At 37.0% G+C, this 20861-nt stretch overlaps 1 protein-coding gene across 14 annotated transcripts; it reads left to right on the top strand.

The window, feature by feature from the left end:
* The first annotated feature begins 432 nt into the window (after positions 1-432).
* Positions 433-20641, top strand: LOC119628548 (piggyBac transposable element-derived protein 4). 14 transcript variants are annotated; one of them, XM_038011198.2, is made up of 8 exons: positions 433-579; positions 14846-14920; positions 15043-15087; positions 15210-15254; positions 15377-15421; positions 15544-15588; positions 15666-15727; positions 15823-20641. In XM_038011198.2, exons 1-8 carry the CDS (start codon positions 572-574, stop codon positions 17532-17534), a joined length of 2037 nt encoding a protein of 678 aa, XP_037867126.1. In that variant the 5' UTR covers positions 433-571; the 3' UTR covers positions 17535-20641. The 14 variants fall into 14 exon arrangements, with proteins under 14 accessions (XP_037867126.1, XP_062524788.1, XP_037867130.1 ...); XM_062668804.1 differs by having other exon boundaries at positions 15499-15588; XM_038011202.2 differs by lacking the exon at positions 15043-15087.
* The last annotated feature ends 220 nt before the right edge of the window (positions 20642-20861 follow it).

Raw genomic sequence — 20861 nt, 5'->3', positions numbered from 1 at the left:
CAATGCTTAGAATTGAATTTACATAAATAAAAGGTTGCAAGCACGTGTTTTGTATTTACATAGGGTTACACAGAATTACTTAAGGTAAATTCAAAACTTATGCATGTGTATAATTTTGTCCTATAATTAAATTATATATGGTCACCACATTAGACAAGGACACCGCGACCAAAAAGTATTCTCTTTCGAGACCGATTTCTCGGCATTAGACAGCACTCCAGTTGTAGGTACTTATTAACTCCATGCGCGCCACAGATGCGCCACAGATGCTTACAGGCCTAATTTAATAAATAAAGCTCTTGCTCTTTCACACAGATTAAAAATCGCATAAGAGCGAACGGCTCTCTCTTTCACATGTAATTTAGTACAAAAAGCGGGCATTCGTTCCATAGATTATACACTTATGATTCGTTCGTTGTTGTTTGTTGTATTCTCAAGTCTCAACCAAATATATTAAGTGTATAATCTATGACTCAAGCATTCTGTGACCTGAAGTTATTCAATGCTTGTCGCTTATTTGTTTGGATTGTGTACAATTTTGTAAGATTTGTTGATTTCAACTAAAAAAATCATGGAACAGTAAGTAATATTTAATTTTATTTATTAACATGACTGTAGTGTTTACATATTAAGTAAAAAACAACGCTCGAAGCAGTCATTTTACGAATTTGTAAGCGGATTTATTTGTCATATTTGATAGAAAGATAATAGAAAATAATAAAACCCAAACGAATATGTGTATATGTGTATGTGTATATATATATGTATATATATATATGTATATATATATACAGTCGTGGTCAACTAATTAGGGACAATCTCTAGTTAAGCTAAATTGTGAATATTTTTTTTATTTTCCAACGAGTCTTAGCAATGTTCCATATCTTTTACATGTAAGTGTAATTAGTCATTTATGTGCGCGATTATACAAACAATAACAACTTCTTAAACATTAAACCTCTTTACAGTATAGCTGATACAATATCATAGTGCTATTGGTTCAAAGAATGCTGGCTGGCCATTTAATTAGGGACACTGAGGTATTGCGTTCTAGTTTCAAAATTGGAATTTTAAGACTTTTTTATTTCTTTTCTTATTGTTTAGTGGTCGTTTTGGCGGCAATCCAGATTTTTTATTTTAAGTTTTGAGAATTATTTTGAAGAAAAATGGGCATAAATAAAAGTTGCGATCCAACACTATTATCATGAAGTTTGTCGAGCATGGTTGGTCATACCGAAGGATAGCACAACATTTAAATTGTTCAAAAACTATGGTATGCAATGCAGTGCAACATTTCAAGCACTATAACACAGCTTTAAATATGTCCAGAACAAAAAGATCGAGAAAAACGACTCCGCAAGAAGATAGAATGATAACCAGGTTAGCTAAGAAAGATCTGTTTCTAGGCTCTATTTTAATTAAACACGAAGTGTTTGGGGCAAACGAAAGAACCGGTGTATCTGCGAAAACCGTTCGACGACGTTGGGTAGAAGCAGGGCTGTTCGGAAGAGCGGCTCGCAAAGTACCGTTGTTGAAGAAAGAACATAGAAATGCTCGTTTGGCATTTGCACGTAAATATGGACATTGGACCTACGCCCAATGGCAACATGTACTTTTCTCTGACGAGACCAAGGTTAATTTGATTTCTTCAGATGGTAGGCAATATGTACGGCGTCCTGTAAAAGCGGAAATGAATCCAAGATTCACAAAAAAACAGGTGAAACATGGCGGTGGAAACATTAAAATATGGGATTCATTTTCTGGACGTGGAGTGGGACCTGTGAGGAAAGTTCAGGGTAACTTAGACCAACATCAATACAAGGCAATATTGGAAGAAACTATGCTTCCCTATGCTGAGGAGCATCTCCCTATTATATGGACGTTTCAGCAGGATAACGACCCGAAACATACCGCCCATTCAGTCAAGTCGTTTCTTACCAGTCAGTTTGTATCGGTGCTATGCAGCCCAGATCTCAACCCAATTGAGCACCTTTGGCACGAAATCAAGAAAAAAGTTGCCACTTATCGTAATACAAATTTGGATGAACTTCATGAAGCTTTTTGTGAGGCATGGGCAAACATTCCTGTCGAAACATGTCAGAAACTGATAATGTCTATGCCACATCGGTGTCAAGCGGTAATTACTAACAAAGGTTTTGCTACTGGGTACTGAATTTACACGTAATAAAATGGAGCTGTTAGAGATATTATAACACTGAAGATTATAAGTTTTGTGTAACTGTATTTTTCATTATACTTTACTGTCCTTAATTAAATGTCCACTACAGAATTGTACCTTAATATTTAATACATGTTTAATCTTTGATATTAAATACTTTTTGTATTTATTAAATGTTTTATTTACAGCCATTTATAGCATAATAATCGGACCACATTATACAAATAATAGGTGCTGAGAAATCAATAGGGTTTAATATTTAAATGTACATAATCGGTTATAGCTCTTCACTATCTTTAATGTCCCTAATTAGTTGACCACGACTGTATATGTATATATATGTGGGATTCTGATTGTTCTTATTTTTTTTATGTCACTTTTATAATATTGATAGATGTCACTGTCAAGTAAAAATTAGATGAGAAAAGAGTTGTCAAAAGAAGGAGTAAGGATCGTACGACGTTAAGATTGTTTTAATTATTTTGTGTGAATTTCTGCGGTAATCTGCACCCTACCATTCATAAATCCCACAACTTTTATGGGGGCTCGTCCGGGATATGAAGAAAACATGGTGTACGGTGTAAAAGCGTGAATATTAGATGCCACATAATCGCCAAGCAAGCTGTCAAACATCATCTGTGTCAATCAAGAAGAGAAATAAAATATTGCCATACTGAAAAAAATACCCGATATTTGGTAGAATTTTACCATTTGAGGGAACGACGATTATTTTATTCAGAAAAATTTATGAAGACGATTGGTTATTATTTTGGTTGATAAAAGACGAAACAATTGATACAGAATGGCACGACGAAATCAGAAAGACAATGAAGATTTGACAAAACCCAGTTCAGACGATATTACCTCTGGAAACAAACCACGGATTTCTTTTAATGACTTAGAGAAATCTATGACGCTCTTTACCGGAGATGATACCTACCCGATTGAGACATGGATAAGTGATTTTGAAGATACCGCTACGTTAATGGAGTGGACTGAAATAGAGAAAATTATTTATTCGAAAAGACTTCTCTCTGGTACAGCAAAGTTATTTCTGCGATCGTTGGGCTCGATAACATCATGGGTCGTACTTAAAGAATTATTAAAAGAAGAATTTGCTCCAAAACTCAGTAGTGCTACCATCCACAAAAAATTAGCATCACGCAAGATGAAAACGAGTGAGACTTACCAACAGTATTTTCTACACATGAAGGAATTGGCTATGCATGGGAAAGTTGAAGACGAAGCTATCATAGAATACGTGATAGATGGTATCCGTGACTCTGAAACGAACAAATCTATTTTATACGGAGCTACCGACATGAAACAATTTCGAAAGAAACTGGAAGTATACACACAAATAAAGGAAAAGATGCACCATAAGGCTGCTGCTCAGATTACACCCACGACAACTACAGGACGCAAGCCCGTGTACACTAAGAGATGTTACAACTGCGGTGATTCTAGCCACCAATCATCGGCATGCACAAATGGAATAAAATGTTTCAAGTGTAATGAATACGGACACAAATCAAACGAATGTCAGAGTACGATGAAGAAGACACTTAAAATCCAAGATGTAAGCGACTTTACTTCGAATCTTCGTCAGCCATACAAGAAAGCCAAGATTAATGATATTGAAGTTACTACTTTTCTTGACACCGGAAGCGATGCAAATTTAATTCGAGAATGCTATTATAGAGAAGTACTGTCAAAGGATAATGACTACGATCCGAACAATACACTTAATTTATCAGGAATAGCCGAGCATGAAGTACGCACAAAAGGATATTTTACAGCAAGAATTGAAATGGATGATGTGACTTTTGAAACAAAGATTAACGTGGTAGACGATGACGTAATACCGGTTAATATTTTACTCGGAAATCCGATATTGAACGAAATTGAAATTGCATTTTCCGCTGATGGAATTTCAGTGAAGAAGATATTACACCTGACTCAGATTAATGATTACAAAGAAGAACTTACAGACAAATATGATATTAAGACGATGAAATATAAAGACACAATTAAGAAATTACTGGAAGACTATGATGACTTAAAGACTACGACGAAAGAATCAAATGTAAAACTTAAAATTATACTTACCAATGAGGATCCGATTCACCAGACTCCCCGAAGACTCTCACCTCTAGAGTTAAACATAGTAAATAAACAGATAGAAGAATGGTTAGATTAAGATGTAATAAAAGCAAGTAAATCAGAATTTGCAAGTCCGATAGTATTAGCGAAAAAGAAAAATGGAAGTTACCGACTATGCGTAGATTACAGAAGGCTCAACAAGAAAATTATCAGAGAAAGATTTCCACTTCCGCTTATAGAAGACCTACTCGACAAACTGAAAGAAGCACAACTATTTACGTCACTAGATTTGAAAAATGGATTTTTACACGTGAATGTCAGCGAAGAAAGCCAGAAGTATACTGCATTCGTAACACCACAAGGACAATATGAATTCAATAAAATGCCATTCGGTTTGTGCACAGCGCCGTCCGTATTCCAACGATTCGTTAATGATATCTTTCAGGATTTCATTCTAGATGGCACTGTCCTAGCTTATTTAGATGACCTAATAATACCTTCTAAAACAGAAGAAGAAGGAATCAAGAAGATGAAGAAAATACTTGAAAGAGCGCAAGAATATGGGTTACAATTTAATTGGGAGAAATGTCACTTTCTGCAAAGAGAAATTCAATATTTGGGTTATATTATTTGTGATAATCATGTAAAACCTTCTACTGAGAAGATACAAGCTGTTGCAAGGTTCAAGAAGCCGGAGAATATAAAAGGACTAAGGTCATTCTTGGGTTTAACTGGATATTTTAGAAAATTTGTTAAAGATTACTCAATCATAGCAAAACCACTGACTGATTTACTCAAGATGGATGTAAACTTTGATTTTGACATTAACTGCGAAAGAGCTTTTGAAAAATTAAAACAGATTTTGTGTGGTTCACCAGTTTTACGCATTTACGATTCGAATCTCGAAACAGAGTTACATACAGATGCAAGCATAGATGGCTACGGAGCCGTTTTATTGCAGAGAAGCCCAAAAGATAACCAGCTGCACCCGATATACTACATGAGCAAAAAGACTACTCCTGCAGAAAAGAAATATCACAGCTACTATCTGGAAATTTTAGCAATTGTAGAAGCAATAAAGAAATTTAGAGTTTATTTACTTGGAATTCCTTTCAAAATTATAACAGACTGTTCTGCTTTAACCATGACGCTACAGAAAAAAGACTTACCTCATAGAGTTGCTCGCTGGGCACTCCTCCTTGAAGAATTTGATTACAAAATTGAACACCGATCCGGAACACAGATGAGACATGTGGATACTTTGAGCAGATACCCTGTTAGCCTGATACTTACCGAAACTACTGCACGCCTGAAAAGAGCACAAGATGATGACCTGAAAATAAAACTATTAAAGAAATTGTTAGAAAGAGAACCTTATGAAGATTTTGTACTAGAAAATGGAATATTGTGTAAAGTTAAAGATGGTACTAGACTTATTGTTGTACCTAAGAAGATGATAAATGAGATAATAAGAAAATGTCACGAGAAAGGCCATTTCGGAATTATAAAGATGGAAGAATTACTAAACCGAGACTACTACATTGAAAATAGCAAAGAGAAGATACGATCAATTATTGATAATTGCGTGGAATGCATATTAATTTCGCATAAAAAAGTAAGGAAAGAAGGATATTTACACCCGCTTGATAAAGGGGACACTCCATTGTCTACTTACCATGTTGATCATCTTGGTCCTTTGACATCTACGAATAAGAATTACAAATACATTTTTACTGTTGTAGATGGTTTCACAAAATTTACGTGGATCTACCCAACCAAAACTTTATCGACGGAAGAAGTACTACAAAAACTCAGATTGCAACAGGAAAGTTTCGGTTCTCCATCAAGCGAGCGCTTGAGCGAATTATAAAAGATCGTAATGCTGCTTTTACTTCTAATGATTTCAAAACATACTGTAACGAAGAAAACATAACACACTATGTAATAACTACCGGTCAGCTGAGAGGAAACGGTCAAGTTGAGAGAATACACCAAATAATAATAAACGTGCTGAGTAAACTCACATCAGACGATCCTGCAAAATGGTACCGACAGATTGGCAAAGTGCAACGTTGTTTAAATGGGACTTACCAAAGAAGTATTGGGATGACACCCTTTGAACTGCTTACTGGAATCAAAATGAGAGACAAAAGTGATGATATTCTAAAGTTGATAGAAAAGGAGAATTTAGTATACTTTCAAGACAAAAGATCAGAACTTAGAGACAGAGCAAAGCAAAATATTCAGAAAATTCAAGAAGAAAATCGAAAAGTTTACAATCGCAAAAGACGAGAAGCTATACAGTATGAGATCGGAGACCTAGTAGCGATTAAGAGAACACAATTCGTTCAAGGCTATAAGCTACATCCGGAGTATTTAGGACCATATCAAATTATACAGAAAAAAAGGAATGACAGATACACCGTGAAGAAGATAGGAGACGGTGAAGGACCTATTAACACCACTAGCTCCGCTGACATGATGAAACCATGGTCTAATGGTGATGACGAACAAGAATCGCATTCATCCGGGCCAGATGAATAATGCAGGATAGCCGTGTGGGATTCTGATTGTTCTTTTTTTTTTATGTCACTTTTATAATATTGATAGATGTCACTGTCAAGTAAAAATTAGATGAGAAAAGAGTTGTCAAAAGAAGGAGTAAGGATCGTACGACGTTAAGATTGTTTTAATTATTTTGTGTGAATTTCTGCGGTAATCTGCACCCTACCATTCATAAATCCCACATATATATATATATATATATATATATATATATATATATATATATATATATATATATATTTACATCGATGAAGACTTCTTGCGTCTTTTCATAGTCGAACCCTGTTGCATCCACCGTTTCCAATGGGTTTTAAACTATTATTCGTGCGAATATAGTTACATTGGTGTCATGTGAATTCTATTACCAACAATAAATTTTATTTAAATTCAAAAATAAGATATTCAATTTGAAATAATTTTCGCTGGTTCCTTGCATCCGTTCATGATGGAAATAATGTGTCACATTGTATATTTCTGTATTTGTTCCATACATTTAATCAGTTTTTCGACATCCATCCAAATGTATGGATATATCGGTTCCGTATACTGTCCTGTATTTATTCTATGCATTCCACTAATTACATGACTACTTGCTATATTTGAGATTATATAGGTACCGAATATTTTTTCTGTATGTACTCCATAAATTGTTTTGAGGTTGCTGCTTCCTCCTAAAGTTATAGTAATATCGATACCGTATACTTTTTGGAGTGCTGCCGTCTTCGATTAATGTAATAAATAATAGATCCCAATGAACCAATCCCAAGAACCATCTCCTTTTATGAAGTCAATAAAAATAAAATTTATGTAGCTTTGGGTTTGGATGCCGGCTTTTTTTCCTATTCGCCGGTAGCCTAGGAGACTATTTCAGTTATGACCTTACGGGTAGGTGAGCTCATGGCTTCAAACCTGAGAAAATTTGCTAACACCAGCCCTAACAAGAGTTGTGCTTCGCTGAATCTATCACCGGAACGGAATTGCGACCCACCGAGATGACAATGGTTTATCGATAGCGAACACACTCTTCAAACAACGTCCACGCAGGCTTGCTGCTGCACTTGAACTTCACCAGCTGCTCAATACCGAAATCAAATTGACTATATACTTATAAAATCAAGGTGGAGTGGTGGAGCCGACTACGGATCTGATCCTTGTCTCTAAATTCCAACTTAAACTTCAGGTTGCAAGAAAAATTAATGAATGCGAAATAATTGCTCCTCATGACACCCACATCTTTTTTGTATCTTTCGAAAAGAGTTGGAAAGAAATGAAAATTGAACGGCATGATCAACTGACGGCTGAAGAATTTTGGAATAGAACAAAAGCAATGATTTGAGAAGCAGTGAAAACATTTAAACCTACCAAATCTGAAACCAAAAACATCAGCACTGGATGAGTGATGAAGCTTTACCATTGGTGGAAGAGAGACGACACAAAAAAGCACAGGAAGTTGAAGTGCAAATACTGAACAAACTGGTGCTAACATTCAAACAGCCTGTAGGAGGGATAAAAATAACTTTCTGAGAGAGATCTGCTCGAAAGCTGAAGCGCATGTTGAAAAACACGAAACAAGAGATGTACCGGAAAATTAGTGTAATCCCCAAAACTTGTGTCAGACCTGGGCTGTTGAGAAATCGGATGGATGTGTAGTAACAGAGTTAGAAGACTTTCAGACCGATGGAAAGAATATTGCCAAGCTCTCTTCTTTGACCCCGACTGCAAAATTTTACCCCCAACGACATCAGATATCCAAGAATGCGAATCAGAAATACTGAAATAAGAAGCTCGTCATGCCATCAAACATCTTAAAACTGGAAAAGCAGTAGGAAGTGATAACATCCCAATCTAGACAGTTAAAGATTTTAGCCAGAGTGGTGTCGAAATCTTCCACGAAATTTGTACAAGATATGGAAATCTGGCACCTGGCTTACAGAATGGACGCACTCCCTTTTTATTCCATTGCATAAGAAAGGTTCGACAAGGAAGTGTAGCAATTATCGTCTTATTGCCCTGATATCAATCACACTGCAGCAAAATTCTACATATTCTTAATGAACGTTTAAAAAGCTGTTTAGCAACACAAATAGTACCAGAACAAGCTGGCTTTGTAAAGGGCAAGGGAACCAGAGAACCGATCTTGATTGTGCGACAAATAATAGAGAAGCCGAGAGAGTTCAACATGCAAACGTTCATTTGCTTAGTTGACTTTCAAAAAGCATTTGACTCTGTTAAATGGCCGCATTTATGGAAAACCCTCGAAAATATGGGAGTGTCAAAACATCTTCAGTAAAGCTAGACAACGTTGCCTCACAACCTCTGCGTCCTAGCGCTGGATTCCGGCAAGGGTGTATCTTGTCACCTCTCTTGTTTAACATTTACACTAAGGCAATTATGAGAATCGCTCTAGATGACTGGACTGATGGTGTGTCCATTGGTGGCAAAACATATGCAATCTTCGTGATGCTGACGATAATACTCTGCTGGCTTGTAACCACTTGGCAATCAGATCTTTGCTACAAGCAAAAGAATTGCTAAATCGCGTCGAAACAGTTGCCTTGGTCTCCGAATCAACAGGCACAAAACCAAAATGATTATAGTGGACAAGCATTAAAAATACCTCGGAGATTACAGAGATTGCAAGTTGTGAGGTCGTTTCATCTTATACCTACCTAGGTTCACTAGTGACTAACAGTGGTGGTTCGGAGGAAGAAATTAAGCGGCGCATAATCATAACGCGATCGGCCATAGATAAACTCGGCTTATAAGGACCGGAATATCACCAAGACCACCAAAGTCCGACTGGTAAGGGCACTGGTGTTCCCCATCTTTTTATATGAGGTTGAGGCCTGGACTTTGAAAGAAAGAAGAAGGATCGATGCATTCGCTAGCGACCGGGTTTTATCGTTAATTGACACGCTAAAAAGTAGCGGGGAGAGAGCGGAGCCTTGCGGAACTCCGGCCGAGATATCGAGTTCCCTCGACTCGATACCGAAACGAAAGGCTTTTTTTTTATTGCCCTTGTATGCAGACGAGCATACGGCCCACCTGATGGTGAGTGGTTACCGTTGCCTATGGACTTCAGCAATGCCAGGGGCAGAGCCAAGCTGCTGCCTACCGCTTAATACTCTCCACAAGCCTCGTTTGAAGAAGGACATGTCATAGCGCTCGGGAAACACCGTGGAGGGGAGCTCATTCCATAGCCGGATGGTACGTGGCAAAAAATATCTCTGGAAACGCACTGTGGATGACTGCAGTGGCTCCAGATAGTATGGATGAACTCTACTCCGGTGGCGGGCGGTGCGATGGTAAAAACGAGATGCCAGTATCATCTCGTACAATGTCTCAGAGCACTCCCCATGGAACATACGGTACAAAATACAGAGGGAACCGAAGTCCCTCCGCAGACCCAGAGGTTCCAAACGATCCGTGAGAATGGGATTATCGACAATCCGAACGGCCTTCCTCTGTATACAGTCAAATGGAAGAAGCTAGTATTTGGGCTCCACAAGAAATCTCGTATGATGAGCACGAGACTGTCGGGCACGCCTATTTTATACAGTTTGTAAATTAAGCCGTTGCGCCAGACTTTTTCGAATCCTTCGCGATTTCGAAGAAGAGGGCCCTCGTGGAGAGGGGTCTACGCTATTTATCCCTACTAAGATGAGGTCTGTGAGGCAGTACGTTTGCTGAATACACGAGCACTTCGCGTGGAATCCGAACTGTTCGTCGATCAGGATGCTTTTCGAGGAGATGAAGTCCCAGAGGCGTTTGCGTAATATTCACTCTCATAATGTGCCTAACACTGGGAGGATGCTGATCGGGCTGTACCTCGCGGGTTCGTTTTTAGGTTTTCCAGGTTTGTGTATGCCGATAACGTTCTTCCTACACCGCGGGAAAGATGCAGTTCATTATAGCGGCATTTAAAATAGAAACTAACATGATTATTAGTTTAGGGGGTTACATTTTTAAAATGCGGCATTTGTTTCTGGCGGAGCCGGGGGCTTTCCTTTGTTTTAAGTTCGCGATTTTTTCTTTTACTCCGTTAATGGTAATGTGGGGTAACGCGTCTGAGGGTTTTTGGGAAGCTCTGGGCTCGACCTCTCTAGCAATTAACTCGGTGTGTTCAGGTCCACGGCTTGAGCACTGACGGTGCACTGCTCCTGCAGAGCATCGGCTAATAACACTACCTTTTCATCGTTATCAAAAGCCGAGGGTTGGCCTGAGAGGCTTACGAAGGAATGTATATTGGCGATAGTTTCCGATTTGAGGGTCCTAGCTAGTTGCCAGTACGCTTGGTGAAAGGGCGCGAATCCTTCTAAATAACTTATCCACCTTCGGGTTTCCTCTAGACGAGATTAAACATCTTTCTCTCATCTTTCTCAGCTTTCTTCCAATTAGGTTTATGTGTGAGTACATTATTTATATGAGTGTCATTTTTATAAATTTAGCTATGAACACGAAATAAAACAATTTTTTCGACAATACTATCAAGTTTTATTACACGCTTTATATTAGCTTCACTTGTATGTATGTTTGTAACTGACTACTATAGACGCGATTTTGACCCACTTTAAACGGCTAGATTTCATTCAAACTCTATAGATTTATCGAGGACCGATGACAATTCAAAATTGAAAAAAAAAATTGAAAAAATTGAAATTCAACTAAAAAATGAATGAATGAATGAAAAAAAAATATTTTATTGTAAAAAAAGCGTGAGGTGCTTTTTAAGATATTATTGAAATAATAATTCTTCTACTCATATCTATCAAAAATATGTTTATAACTAATAACACCATGCACACCACGCTTTTTTTACAATAAAATATGTATTTTTTTACACTATTTTGAATTTAAATTTATTAAAATTTATTTTCTATTTTTTAGTTGAATTTTATATAAAGCGTGTTTTTTAGTTTTTTTAAACTATTATTTATTTTTATAAATTAAGTACAATTAAAACCATAATTATATAATTCAAAAAACAATACTCATAATTAAATAATAAGTGTCTACAAAACAAAAACAAAAAAATTGCGAAAATTGAACATGAAAGGAGACTGGCATATCAATTACGATTAAGAATAAGAATTATTTAAAAACGACTAATTAAAGTCTAGTTTATTTTATCATTGGCTATAACTGAATAAACTTCTGTAATGCGTATGTAAGTAACACTAGTTTTCATCCGCGGCTCCGCTCACGTGTTTTGTTGATAAAAAGTATTATTATACATTCTCTAATATGCTGATATTCACACTATAGTCGTCGTTGCGCCCGCGCCGGCCGGAACAGAATTGCAAACAAAATCACGGCGCTTGCATGACGCATGCTAACTCCGCCCCCTCACCCCTGTTGTTCCCGCGTTTCTCTTGGAACGGGGTCATTTTGTGTGACGTAATTAAACCACAAATTGGAATTGATAAAAACTTGAATTGAAATTTTTTTATATACAGAAGGCACATTATCGGTGAAATATACGTAAAAAAAATATCCAATATACGCTACCGATATACGCCGCGGAGAAGCGACCTCCAAAATTCGCGTGCCAAACAGCGGAACTAAGAAATACGCTGAGAATCAATCCGGTGACAAAATAACGTCCATGCCAATATTTTACCCACGCATTGTACGGATCTTTCGGCTACCTCTGGCTGAATTTGAGAAATGGACAATCTTGCGTCCATATACAGGACGCAATAAGTCGGTCGGATGCAATATCATCGGTAAAAACCGCCATATAGGACGTAACATGAACTCCCGGATGGAAATATATATATATCACTATTAAAGTGGACTTCAATCTAATTAATGCAAAATACGTTTATCTTAGTCGCAAATGCGAAAATTTCGACCTCAAAGTAGGGAAGGGGGCTCTTGACGAAAAAGATCGATTTTAAATCGATTCGCTTAGTAACCTAATAAATCGATTCACAAAAAAATCGAGGTCCAGGAGATCGATTTTATTTTTATTTATTTTTTATTGCCTACATGTGTGGACGAGCTTACAGCCCACCCGGTGTTAAGTGGTTACTGGAACTCATAGACATCTACAACGTAAATGCGCCACACACCTTGAGATAGAAGTTCTAAGGTCTCAGTATAGTTACAACGGCTGCCCCACCCTTCAAACCGAAACGCATTACTGCTTCACGGCAGAAATAGGCGGGGTGGTGGAACCTACCCGTGTGGACTCACAAGAGGTCCTATCACCAATAAAAATCGTGGCCGCTACAAATACAATACAATACATACAATAAATACATACATACAATACATACCAGATCCAGACAAACAAACGGAAAACAGTCGCCGTTGCCTTTAAGATACTATTTGGTATCCTCTCGATCTATTCTCGGTGTTTTTAGGCATTTCAAGTACCGGTCACCATTCTCGTCGAACCCGTCGAATGCGTCGAAGGGTTCGTCGTGAAAATTAACCCACAGACACAGCCCACTGAGTGTCTCACCGGATCGTTTCCGGAAGCCACAATTCCGCGATATTTAGCGAATCACTGTTCCTTGCTAGGGAAGACGTTAGCAAAGTCTTCGAGGCTGAGCTTACACGTTCGGTGAAGCTAGCATAATCACTCGGGCGGTGGTACCTACCCATGCGGACTCACAAGAGGTCCTACCACCAGTAATTACGCAAATTATAATTTTGCGGGCTTTGATTTTTATTACACGATATTATTCCTTCACCGTGGAAGTCAATCGTGAACAATTGTTAAGTACGTATTTCACTAGAAAAATTGGTACCCGCCTGCGGGATTCGAACACCGTTGCATCGCTACGAATGCACCGGACGTTTTATCCTTTAGGCCACGACGACTTCAAATCCTTAAATATCGATTTTTTTCCAGTTTGCATTTACAATGCACTATATGATATGACATAATAAATGATCTTTTCAGTAAAATCACGGTTTTTTTTAGTTCAGGGAATTCGAGAATGACAATTAAGTATAGAAAATATTTTTTTAATTAATTATTTTATAGGTAATTATTTAATTATTTTTATTACGATGTCAAAGTATCACTTCAGGTTTATTTTCTAAATGTATTTGTTACATTAAAAAGTGAAGAAAATAGATAATTCAGCTTATAGCGAATTTTTGAGCCATTAACTCTAACCGACAACACCGTAATATTACGGGTACATTCAAACAATAAAACTCGACTTTTTTAAATCGGTATGTAGTTCTGAATCCATTTTCCACCCTTGAAAATCGACATTCGATTTTTTCAGTTTGGGTAAAAACCATAAAATTATTTCCAATTAAGAATTTAAGTTAATTTTTCAACCAATAAATAATCAGTGACCATATTTTTGCGATAATTCGATACTCAGTTAACTTTACACTTTTTTTTTATTTCATCTATTTTAATACTTATTAATATATTATATATTATCCTCTATATATATATATAAGAATTCAATATATTATAATATAATATATATATTTAATGATTTTTAGTTATTTCATTTTTTTTATTTTATACCTGTGATTGAATTCTTTGCTTCTAGGTTGAACTAACTTATACGCTTTCATTTTTTATCGATATTGATTTTTAGATGTTTCTTTTTAACTTTTTTTGCGTTTTGATTGGATTGATTGTTTTTAGCATTGTTAATGTTAACAATTTTTTAACTTTGAAAGTGTTTATTTCGCACGCACAGTCTGTTTACTTTGGCTTTGTTTTGCATGAATTGTACTAACAATGATGAAACCCGCGGGCGTGCTAGGGGTGGTCGTGGTCTTTCTTTTCTCTACCTATTCGCTGCTAACCTAAGACGCTACTCCAGCTATGCCCGGACGGATAGTAGTCGTGGTGTGTGTAATGAGGTATGAGGGTATGCGTTCACATAGCAGCCCGTAGCAGTGTAAGAGGAGTGCGAACATGTGGGCAATGTGGTGGCGCTCGTCTCCCTAGCAAGCCTTCAGTTTCTGAATCGAAATAAACTCTTAAACTAAAACCCAAAAAATCATTTTTCGTAGATACGTCGAATGTGGTTCAAGCAGCGGGGCAAGCACACCGAAGAAGACTTCTACCCCAAAAAAGCGGCGAAATCTGTAAGTTCATCTCTGTATACCACCTGCTATACAAAATAATTACTAGCTTTGATTAACATATTATTTTTATTTTGTAGAATCCCTTCATTCAGTGATAGACCCCTATTTGCTTTATTTTTCAGAAGTCTGCGTAGTAACGATTCTACCCCAAAAAAGCGCCGAAATCTGTAAGTTCATCTCTGTATACCACCTGCTATACAAAATAATTACTAGCTTTCATTAACATATTATTTTTATTTTGTAGAATCCCTTCGTTCAGTGATAGACCCCTATTTGCTTTATTTTTCAGAAGTCCGCGTAGTAACGATTCTACCCCAAAAAAGCGCCGAAATCTGTAAGTTCATCTCTGTATACCACCTGCTATACAAAATAATTACTAGCTTTGATTAACATATTATTTTTATTTTGTAGAATCCCTTCATTCAGTGATAGACCCCTATTTGCTTTATTTTTCAGAAGTCCGCGTAGTAACGATTCTACCCCAAAAAAGCGCCGAAATCTGTAAGTTCATCTCTGTATACCACCTGCTATACAAAATAATTACTAGCTTTCATTAACATATTATTTTTATTTTGTAGAATCCCTTCGTTCAGTGACAGACCCCTATTTGCTTTATTTTTCAGAAGTCCGCGTAGTAACGATCCTAGCCCAAAAAAGCGTCGAAATCTGTAAGTTCATCTCAGTATACCACGTATTATACAAAATAATTACTAGCTTTGATTAACATATTCTTTTTATTTTGTAGAATAAATTCGTTCAGTGACAGACCCCGCCGTGATTCTGAAATAACCACTGCACTTAATTATGGTAAGTTCATTATGACATCGATCTTTTTTTTCAACAATCTCGGAAGTAAAATACCTATTACAATCGAAACCAGAACGTGTACCTTTTCCTTTCAGGCAGCGAAGAAGAGTCTGACGAAGAGGAAGAAGGGATTGCCGAGTTAGCGGTGCCCCGAATAGCAAGAATGTTTATGGACGAAGACGATGCGGAAGTCAACGAAAGATCCGCCAACGCTACTTTGGAGCGGTCCCCTCAATCGCCTCGACCAGCCGATTGTGCTTCAACGCCCGCCTCACCGACGCCTGTTTCGCCGACTGCCATGGAACCCAGCAACAAATTTCAATTTGAATGGAGAAAGTTTTCAACGCCTCAAATTGAACCTCATTTGAGGCGAGAACCGTTCTCGCAAATTAGTGGCCCTACAGTTTCTTTCACGAGACCATACGAAGCATTTATTGCTATATGGGATCGTGAAATTATGGAAATGATTGTCAGGGAAACTAACATTTACGCACAGCAGCTGGCAACGACCATGTTGGAGAATGGAACGATCTGTCCTAGTAGTCGAATTACTCGTTGGCATGATACAAATGTAAATGAACTTTACACGTATTTTGCCATCGTTCTGGCTATGGGAGTGGTGATCAAAACCCGGTTAACCGAATACTGGAATACCTCTAACGACATCTTCAGTACTCCTGGCTTTTCCACGGAGATGTCATATGACAGATTCCACCTCCTGTCAGCATGTCTGCATTTTAATAATAATAAAGATTGTAACTCTGCGTTGTTGACACGACCCCAAGCTAAACTTTTTAAAATTAAACCTATAATAGATCACCTTAATCGCAAGTTTTCTGAATTATATAGTTTGTCTCAAAATGTGGCTCTCGATGAGAGTCTGACCATGTGGAAGGGCTGGCTTGAAATAAACCAGTTCATCCCTAACAAAGCAGCCACAGTTGGAATCAAAACCTTTGAATTGTGTGAATCTCAGACTGGTTATTTGTGGCGTTTTGAAGTATATGCAGGCCATGACACCTCGGCATTTCAAGAAGATGATCCAGTCTCGGGGAAAGTACCAGCTCTAGTGCTCAGACTTTTAAATGGTCTTGAACATAAAGGGCACACAATATGGATGGACAATTACTACAACTCTCCATCACTGGCACGAGAACTGAAGATCCGGGGATTTGACTGCGCGGGGACGCTCCGGACAAACCGTCAATTCGTACCACCTGAATTGGCGAGTATTACAAAAAACGACATGATTGTCGGTCAATTGTTGGGATGCACCTCTGGAGATGTGGACATTGTGGTGTGGAGGGATAAAAACCTCGTGGCTTTTATTTCAACATACCATGCTCTCCTAGCTACCAAGTGTGGCGATACAGTTAAGCCGACAGTCGCGCAGGACTATAATCTTAATATGGGCGGAGTAGACCGTAAGGATCAGCAACTCGCAATGTACCCTTTAGAAAGAAAAAGGAATAAGGTGTGGTACAAAAAATTTTTTAGAAGACTCTTGAACGCTAGTGTCCTGAACTCGTACATTTTACTGAAAAACCAGTCGTGGGCACACCGGAAATTCCGAAAGGCGTTGATAACTGATTTGTTTACAGCACACCGAGCCCCTGCACCTAACTCAAAAACCATCGCAACATCAGTACATAGCCCGGCACAATACAGTTCGATTAATCCCAAAAAGACAGACCGACTTAGGCGCCAATGCGTCGTCTGCAAAAAACGAACTGTCACGTACTGTAAAACTTGCCAACTGGCAATGTGTACTTACACGTGTTACGAGCCTTACCACACTGCACACTGACGCTTTTCAGACCATTACTTATTTATATATACACACACCATACGCACACACACACACACTGACACACACACACACACACACACACACTGACACACACACACACACTGACACACACACACACACACACACTGACACACACACACACACACACACACACTGACACACACACACACACACACACACACACACACACACACACACACACACACACACACACACACACACACACACACACACACACACACTGACACACACACACAGAGTATTTGGGCACTAGTGTTAAAGATAATTCTAAAGAATAATAATGTAGGGTAATTAGGTATTATTACCATCCATATTGTTGTGAAGTACTACACAAAATGCTGCATTATGTGTCTGGTAGATATATATGTAAATATGTTTTATACACTTTTTTTTGTGCATGTAAGCTTATTAAGCGGCGGTCAGGGTCATGTCACCAATGCAACTCGCACCTATAACGAACTGGAAAAGTCATCAACTGAATTGAATATTTTTACATAATATAAATTAGCGATGCTTATAAACATGATTAAGGGCATCCTCCATGTTAATAATAGATTAGGTAGTGTAATTGTTTAATGTTTAATGTGATTTCCTTTGTAATTGTGATTTATTGTTACTTCCTTACATTAAAATTTCGATTGGTTTTCGCTATCGTAATGTCTTGTCTTATACGTAGTTGTAATGAACATTGTGTACTTAGCACATCTATCCTGATTAGTTGTGCGCGCATGGCTTATGTTACAAGCCAAATTTTTTACTTGTTGTTATTAATTTTGTATCTTTTTTTTTTAAACTTATAATGTGTATTGTGTACCTAGTAAAAAAAAAGAGATGGCACTCAAGTAAGCAATCAGATTATGATGGATTTGGGTAATTTGTGTGGTGTTAATGTGTTTCTTAATTTGATTTATGTACGATTATCTGTAGATTGCCTACTTACTTTAGTAGGAAAGATTATATGATCTTTATCATGAAAAATCATATAATCATGATAAGTCATTTCATGAGTATGTCTGTAAATATTCCAAGCTGTTTAAAAAAGTCTGTACATTGGCCAAATCATTGCACTTAGGCATTTTATAAAAAGCACCTAACAAAATTAAAATGACTTGGAATATCATTAATAAGGAGACTGGGAATGTCAGAAACAGCAATGCTGAATTAACTTTGAAAACCAATGATAGAATAATAACTTCTCATCAAGAAGTGGCCAGTGCCTTTGTGCGCTACTTTGCTGATATCCCAGCTTCTACTACAAAATCTTTAATTTCATCTCCGACGCCGAATCATTACTGCAAGATCATGTTGATAAATGCAGTGTTAACTTTAAGTGCACAAATATTGGTATAAAGGACATAATTGGTTATTTCAAGCTCATTAATATTAAGAAAACTGGTGATTTATGGGGACTTTCAATTAAGGTTATAAAATCCATTATTGATATAATCGCACCTTACCTTGCTACAATATTTAATGACTGTATTGATTGTGGTGTGTTTCCTGATCTAATGAAATATAGTAAAATAATACCTTTGTTTAAATCTGGTAGTACTTTTGATCACTCTAACTTAAGGCCCATTTCAGTACCTACTACCTACATTGAGTAAAATTTTTGAAAAAAATATTTTGGTACTTTTGAACCATTTCAATTCCAATAACCTGTTTCATAACAAACAATATGGATTTACTAGAGGTCGTTCAACTATTGATGCAGGTGTAGATCTTATTAAAAATATTTCTCAGGCTTGGGAGGAATCGCATAATGCACTTGGGGTATTCTGCGACTTATCTAAAGCTTTTGATTGTGTTGAGCATAATACATTGTTGAGGAAATTACACCATTATGGTATTAGGGGCGTTTCATTAGAACTTATTAAATCTTATTTATCCAGAAGAATCCAAAAGGTAGACGTTAAAGGAAAGAGATCTTCCGGTGTCTTACATATGGGTTCCATATTGGGTGCCTTCCTATTTCTTGTGTATATCATTTACCAAAGTTTATTGAAACCCGTCACGAGGTCGTATTATTCGGTGACGATACATACTTATTGTTTAAAATTAAACGACAATTGGAAGATTATGACGATGTGATTGATGCTATCTCGCGCGTGGAACATTGGTTTAGTGTTAATAATCTGTTATTAAATAACAAAAAAACAAAATGTATAAAATTTACCACACCTAATGTTAGACAAGTAAACACTAATATTACTGTAAGTGGAGAGACACTGGATCTTGTGGATTCGACAGTTTTTATTGGTATAACAGTTGATTCTAAGCTGCAGTGGGGTCCTCACATATGCAAGTTAGCGAGTAGACTTAGTTCTGCAGCGTTTGCGGTAAAAAAAGAAGCGAACGTATAGTAATGAAGATACAGCACGTCTGGTTTATTTCAGTTATTTTCATAGTGTTATGTCCTATGGCATTTTGCTATGGGGCAATGCTGCCGATGTCGAAACGATTTTCATCCTGCAGAAGAGGGCTATTCGTGCTATTTATAATATACACCCGAGGGAATCCTTGAGGGACAAGTTTAAGAAAATCAAAATTCTAACTTTAGCGTCCAAATATATTTTTGAAAATTTATTATACGTGCGTAAAAAAATAGAAGAATTCCCTAGAGTCTGCGATTTGCATAATGTGAACACTAGGAACAAACATAGGCTTGCGTTGCCGGCGGCTCGAATTAAGATAATAAGCAACTCTTAAGGGGCTGGGTGTACAACTTTTCAACAAGATCCCACAAAACGTTCAATTATTACCTGTTCATAGATTTAAGAAAACTGTCAAGGAACGTTTGTGCAACAAGGCATATTATAAAGTTATGTATTATTTACTTTTCATTTTTCATTATTTTTAAGTGTATATTTTGACTTGTTTTTTGTTTATTGTAAATATTCTTACTTATTTAAAAAAAAAAATGAGAAAAAACAACAAAAAAGCCCGCTGAGTTGGTTTCGCTGGTTCTTCTCAGGACTGTGGCTTTTTTTGGTTACATTAACATTGTTATTTATATTTTGACATTCAACAAGTGTGTTATACTTACTGACATCTAAGTTGAAATAAATGATTTTGAATTTGAATTTCACTTGTCGCTATTTTTTTTATAAAAATATTTTAATTTCTTTTGTCTCTTCAAACACACAATCCTAAAACGAATTGTTTATTTGACTTATCAATACTTAAATAAAAATAAGTTCGAAAAAAAAAAAGAACCATATTAATTATTTTTATTTGAATAAGTCGCATCTATATTCTATACTATTTATCTCGCCTCTAGCCATCATTTTGTGAAGTCGTCGT

The sequence above is a fragment of the Bombyx mori genome, chromosome 5, assembly GCF_030269925.1.
Source record: "Bombyx mori chromosome 5, ASM3026992v2".
NCBI classification, from domain to species: Eukaryota; Metazoa; Arthropoda; class Insecta; order Lepidoptera; family Bombycidae; genus Bombyx; species Bombyx mori.
This window is presented reverse-complemented; position numbering and strand designations above follow the sequence as displayed.